This window comes from Triticum aestivum, chromosome 3B, assembly GCF_018294505.1.
Source record: "Triticum aestivum cultivar Chinese Spring chromosome 3B, IWGSC CS RefSeq v2.1, whole genome shotgun sequence".
Taxonomy (NCBI): domain Eukaryota; kingdom Viridiplantae; phylum Streptophyta; class Magnoliopsida; order Poales; family Poaceae; genus Triticum; species Triticum aestivum.
The window spans coordinates 212,445,044-212,451,306 of record NC_057801.1 but is presented as its reverse complement, the minus strand read 5'-3'; the positions used below and the strand labels follow the sequence as shown (position 1 = coordinate 212,451,306).

At 45.9% G+C, this 6,263-nt stretch overlaps 1 protein-coding gene across 1 annotated transcript; it reads left to right on the top strand.

Moving 5' to 3' along the window:
* Positions 1-530: 530 nt before the first annotated feature.
* On the top strand, positions 531-3,215 carry LOC123069400 (E3 ubiquitin-protein ligase SINAT5). The gene is made up of 3 exons (XM_044492251.1): positions 531-942; positions 2,059-2,445; positions 2,616-3,215. Exons 1-3 carry the CDS (start codon positions 706-708, stop codon positions 2,973-2,975), a joined length of 984 nt encoding a protein of 327 aa, XP_044348186.1. The 5' UTR covers positions 531-705; the 3' UTR covers positions 2,976-3,215.
* Positions 3,216-6,263: the final 3,048 nt, after the last annotated feature.

The window sequence follows — 6,263 nt, the reverse complement described above, 5'->3', positions numbered from 1 at the left end:
GTATCAAATCAATATTATTTGATGCGTCACCGGATTAATTTTCATATGTATATATATAAGATTGTAGATCTTGGTATTTTTTAATATAAAACTTGGGCAAACTTAAACTACTTAATAAAGTTTGATCTAAGACAAATCTTATATACGGAGTAAAAAGAAACAGAGAGACTTGATAAGAACAAATCAAATTCAAAGTATCGGTATCCCACACGATCTCCAGTTGGAAAACTCACACCCACCCACTAGACATGTGTGTCTCCTAATCTTCACCTCCGTCGACTGCGCCAACAAATCTGAAACCTTTTTTTCAACTAAAGATAGTGGCAACATGGTGCCATGGCAACAAAACGGAGCAAGAACAGACGTGGCTGCCATGCAGTACAAATCATTGCTGCCACACCGCGAGGCAGCACGGCACGGCAGCAGCAATAATAGCACTAGCCGTAGCCTCCCTCCGTCCTCCCTAATCCCAGAGCGCTCGTGCGTGCGGTCGAGCCGCTTCATTGCCCGGGCCCCCCGCGCTTTTCTTAGACCGCCCCCCACCCGCCCGGAATCCGCGGCGCGAGCCCCGCCCCGCCTCCCCTCCTCGCGCCACAAAGCGCCGGAGGCGCGCCCCCCCGCAGCCCCCCCCCGCGCCACACGCCGGAGCCCGGATCGCGCGCTGCTGTTCGCCGGCGGGCTGAGGCGGGCGTCCGGGCGCGCGCCATGGACGTGGACAGCGTCGAGTGCCTCTCGCTGCCCGACGCCGCCATGGACGCGGACGACGTCGGCCTCGCCCTCCACCCGCACGGCGGGCTCCTCGCCGCCGCCACCGCCTCCCGCCCGGCCGCCTACCCCAAGGCCGGCGCCGGCGCGGGGGGCATCGTCGCGCCGGGGAGCAGCGTGCACGAGCTGCTCGAGTGCCCCGTCTGCACCAACTCCATGTACCCGCCGATCCACCAGGTTCTTGATTTTGCCCACCCCCTTCTTGATTCTCGCGCGGCGTGCTATGTGTCGGGTGGTCTGCTTCGGGACTCGGGGCCGATTCTTGGGTTCGAATGGGGATCTGGGTTTGGGAAATTCATGGCTTCCAATTGGGTAGCTAGTGTCGAATTCTTGGGGATATTGGTGTAGTGTATTGTGCTTGTGAATTTTGTCTGCCATTTCACATATGCCGCGACTTCGGTGATGTGCTCTGCCGTAATCAAACGAAAATAGCATATATATTCCTTGTATCATTATTCTTCTTCATTGGGATTTCCGGTGATCCCTTCCTGCTATGTAGAGGCTTAAGAAAGGTAGAATTTAGGGTCTTGCAAACAAGCATGCTATTAGATGGTTTCTAGCTTGTGAAAATTGGAGTACAATCCTGAACAGAAATTGGTATGATATGACTATAAACTGCGGGAGTTGGGCAATCTCAAACCTCATTATCTTTATTTTATGATCCCATTTCATTTTTTTATTTGATTGTGGATATGTGATCAGCCCTTAAGTGGAGGATATAAAGTGGAGTACAGGTCAATCAACTTATCTTGTGCATAGCTAATGGTAAAAGTAACATTGGATGGTATGTTTAATGTGGGATCAGTAGTGCATATGAAACTAATCTATTACTGCTCTTGGAGGTAGACATTCCTACATTAATCCTATGCAATTGAACTGCTTATTTCATTTGGTGGATCCAGAATATAGTCGTGTAGAATAGATCAATCAGATATATGCGGAGTCACAGTCAATTGTAAAAAAAACTACATTTCCAGTCATCCGGGTATGAGTTGGTAGCAAATCTAACTCTGTTTTCAACCATGAACATATGTATTGTAGTATGTAGCCATGCAAAGGGAAGATTTTCTTGCTAATATTAATATCTTGATCCTTATGCAAGTACAACGCTGAATATATGTAAGCAATTTGGGATCACATGTGTGGTTATCAAAATAAACGTGGGGAAAATTATTGGTAATAGCAGATGTGGCTGTGTGTTGGAGGGATGTGATTGTGTGGAACTGAAGAATTACATATACTATGTAGTGCTGGTTTTTGGCATGATTCTAATCTCTGCGACTGCATTTACAGTGCCAAAATGGACATACTCTGTGTTCCACATGCAAAGCTAGGGTACACAATCGTTGCCCTACTTGCCGACAAGAGCTCGGTGATATCAGGTGTTTGGCACTGGAGAAAGTAGCTGAATCGCTTGAGCTTCCCTGTAAGTACTACTCCTTGGGTTGCCCAGAAATCTTCCCATACTACAGCAAGATAAAGCATGAAGCGATGTGCGGCTTTAGACCATACAGTTGCCCCTACGCTGGTTCTGAGTGTTCTGTGACTGGTGACATTCCTTACCTTGTTAACCATTTGAGGGATGACCACAAAGTTGATATGCACAGCGGCTGCACATTCAACCATAGATACGTCAAATCAAACCCAAGAGAAGTCGAAAACGCCACCTGGATGCTGACGGTAAGTATTTATAGCAAGAATGTTTTCTCTTGTGCAGCTTAAGTGCAATACACCTGGATATAAGATCAGCCCTCATACAGGGTAGTTCTTAATACGACGAGTAATGTAACCTTGTATATACATTTCAAATCTACTCTTTCTGATGCATTTGTTTGGTATGTTTTGAGTAGGTGTTTCACTGTTTCGGGCAGTACTTCTGCCTGCACTTTGAGGCCTTCCAGCTTGGGATGGCACCAGTGTACATGGCCTTCCTGCGTTTCATGGGGGACGAGAATGAGGCACGGAACTACAGTTACAGCCTCGAGGTCGGCGCCAATGGCAGGAAGATGGTATGGGAGGGCACCCCCAGGAGCGTGCGTGACAGCCACCGGAAGGTGCGTGACAGCCATGATGGTCTCCTAATCCAGAGGAACATGGCATTGTTCTTCTCGGGCGGCGACCGGAAGGAGCTGAAGCTAAGGATCACCGGCCGGATCTGGAAGGAGACGCAGACCCCGGATGGCGCCTGCGTACCAGTTCTCTGTAGCTAAGCACAAGCAGCGAACAATCTTCAAAAGAAAAGAAAAAAGGATTCGATATCATATGTGACATGATATCGCCTATCCCCTCGCCATGCCCTACTGTTATCGTATGGTCTGAGGCGACATTTCATGATTTTGTCTTTGTTGAGCAAAATTAGGAGGGTAGGATGACCTTGTAAAGTAAATCCTGTATATATGGCATCCCATGGCTTATTACAGGTTGGCTCATCAAGCTCTCTGATGCCTTCAGTCATGTCTCAAGGAAACTGTATTCTTACTGAACTTGCATCATCAGTCTTCCAGCCTTAGAGGGTAACTGGAGTTGGTATTTGATAGCGCCATCAAATTTCAGCCCCAGGCCTTCAGGCCTTCAGCCCATCGTGTGGTGATAGAGAGGGTTTATAATTTGGACTGGGATGGGGCCTAGTATAAAACGTCTTATATTAGTTAACAGAGGTAGTACATGACATTTGACAGCTTGACTCCGGCACTTTGCACCTTATATTTCATTTATGATTTATGGACTTTTGCTCCGGGATAATCTTTCTCTGATAGATTAGTGACTTAAATAATGCGCTAATGTCCTTATCAAGACGGGCGACGTGTCTCAAACGGCAGATTTGCCTTTGACTGGCGAGGGTTAGGAGCTGACGGAGATACTCCCTCCGTTCCAAAAAAATTGTCTTAGATTTGTCGGATGTATCTAGACAAGAATTTTGAGACGGAGGTAATATCTTTTTGCTACTCCCTCTGTCCCAAAATATAAGAAGAGGTAATAGCACCTCAGGTCCACAAACTTGCTCCAAATGTGATGTTTTAGTCCAAAACTTGCAAAATGTGACTGAGGAGTCGACAAACTTGACACCCTATGTGATGTTTTAGTCCACAGCGAATCAGAGCGTGCCATGTGGCAGTTCACAGGGTGGACCGGTCAGCTCTGGCAATTTTGCACAAAGGCCCCTGCCGTTCACTCTATTCAACCCGCAGTTCGCTGGTCCCGTTCCACACCCCACCTACCATTCCTGTTCTGTTCCCCACCCCACACCTACCGTTGCTGTCCCCCTTTCTCCTCCCTGTTCCCTATTCTCCATCCTCTCGCTCTCCTTCCTCTCGCTCTCCCTCTCCCTCTGTCGCCGGCAGCCAGGCCCCTCCCCCACCACCACCACCTCCTTTGAACCTTGAACCTTTGCACAGCTCGTCACAATGGTTTCCTGGAGCGATTCTGGCAGTTCGTCCGACGCTGAGTCAGTCAGCAGCGAAGTGCAGGTTAGATCTCTTGCTATGGTACGGTTAGGGTTTTGAGGGCTGTGCATTGTTAGTTAGCAAATGAAGCTGATTTTGTTATGTTTTAGCTACCTGCCACCATCTTGTGCTTGGAATGGAGCGGCCTGGCCACAGCTCTGAGTTCAAGATGTGAGCATCAATGTGTGTATCAGAAGCTGGTGGCATTTGATTCAGTGGATAGTGGGAGGAGATTCTTAGCTTGTGCACAGAAGGTTAGTTGCTGATTTTTCTTGATTCAGTGTTCAGTTAAGTTTGACAGTTCTGACAGTTAGAATAAGTGTGTATGTTTTCTATTTTTGACAGTTAGTTTCAGTGTTTAAGTTGCTTCTGTCAGTTAACTGAATGTTGTTATTTGTCAGTTTACTGAATCTCAATGTTTGCAAGTCTGAAATTTTGGAGATCTGTCTGAAACTGAACATTTATAGTGTAGTTCAGCTAGTATTTAACTACTATTTTCATTGTACTGAATTTTTTCTTTTGTTGCAAATTTGTAGGACATACCTAAATGCAGCTATCTGGAGTGGGTTGATCCTGAGTGGCCTGCCCCTTTGAAGATGAGCCTAGCTAGGATCTGGGGCATGTATGAAGATGAGAACAAGCTTAGGCTCAAGGACAATGTTGTTCATGCTCAAGAGAATGTTAGGGTTGTGAGAGAGAAGGAAAAGATGGAAAGAGACTTGAGGTTTTTTAAGGTTGATTTTGCTCAAATGGTGGCTGAGAAGGAGCAAGCTCTTGCCCAGCTAGGCAACACACAACTTGCTCTGGCTGACATGAAGGAAGATCTTGATAAGAAGAAGATTTCTGACAAATCATTCACAACCATTCATCAAGTTGTCAGGGCCAAGGCAGAGAAAGAGAGGGACCTAATGAAGCAAGAGAGGGACAGCATCATGGAAGAGAGGGACAATCTTGTGCAAGAGAGGGACAACCTAGTGCTGGAGAGGAATGTGCTGAAGCAAGAGAAGAAGAAGTTAGAGTACATGATTGGTGATCTTTTCAAACATAAGAAAGACACCAAGGGCAAGATAAGGAAGCTGAAAGAGATGCTTGAAGAATTTGAATGATGGTGTAATGTAATCATCAGTACAAGTTCTAGTATGACCTTGCTTAGTAGCAGGTCAAGTATGACTTTGCACTTGGAATTTCAGACTTATTTGTATTAAGTAATTTGACTAATTTGTGTACTGAATTATGCTCCCTCAATTTAAGTACTTTGAGTTAATTTTTGATTTGTCTTAATATTGATTTATTTAGTTCACTAAGTTTTTGACAGTTAACTAGTTTTTGAATTGTTCAAATTGAACTAGTTAACTGTTAGTTAACTGAACTTTTTCAGTTAACTGAATTTGTCAGTTAACTGAATTTGTTTAGAGTTTAGTGAATTTTGACAGACATTGGAACACTACAACAAATATAACTAACTAAGTACAACATTTTCTATTTTAACACCTAAACAGCAACATTCAACATTCATAGCATAGTTTAGCATCATAGTTCACTAACCATAGCATCATAGTTCAACATCATAGTTCACTACCCATAACATCACAAAATAACTTATATGCTCTACATATAAGAGCATACCTAAACAACAGTCCCAAAATACTTAACTTATATGCTGCTCTACTATATCAGCATACCTAATCCTTCAAGGCTTCAAGGCTTCATCTTCACTTGTCCTTCAGCATCTTCAACCTCTCCGAGCGGCGCACCTCCCCATCTGCAGCTCTCTTGTTGCTTGCTTTCTTCTTCCCCTTCCTGACATGCACTTCTTCCTCCGCAGGCACCTTGTCCGCCTCGTCCGCCTCCTCTTGCTTGAAGACGATGCCGTCAGGCACATCCGGCAGCGCGTCCATGTTGATTGGGATGATCACAGCCCGTGGTGCCATCTGCACCTCATCCGGCTCGTCGTCAGAGAGCATGATGACATCCACCTCCCACTCTTGAGACGACTCGGTCTCCGGGTCTAGCCAGAGTCCGCGTCGGAGGTGAGGTTGTCGTACTCGGAGTCGG

Coding starts and splice junctions, on each gene's coding strand:
- LOC123069400 (XM_044492251.1), top strand. CDS start 706: ATGGACGTGGACAGCGTCGAGTGCCTCTCGCTGCCCGACGCCGCCATG. Junction 943..2,058: donor TGTACCCGCCGATCCACCAG/GTTCTTGATTTT, acceptor CTGCATTTACAG/TGCCAAAATGGACATACTCT. Junction 2,446..2,615: donor ACGCCACCTGGATGCTGACG/GTAAGTATTTAT, acceptor TGTTTTGAGTAG/GTGTTTCACTGTTTCGGGCA.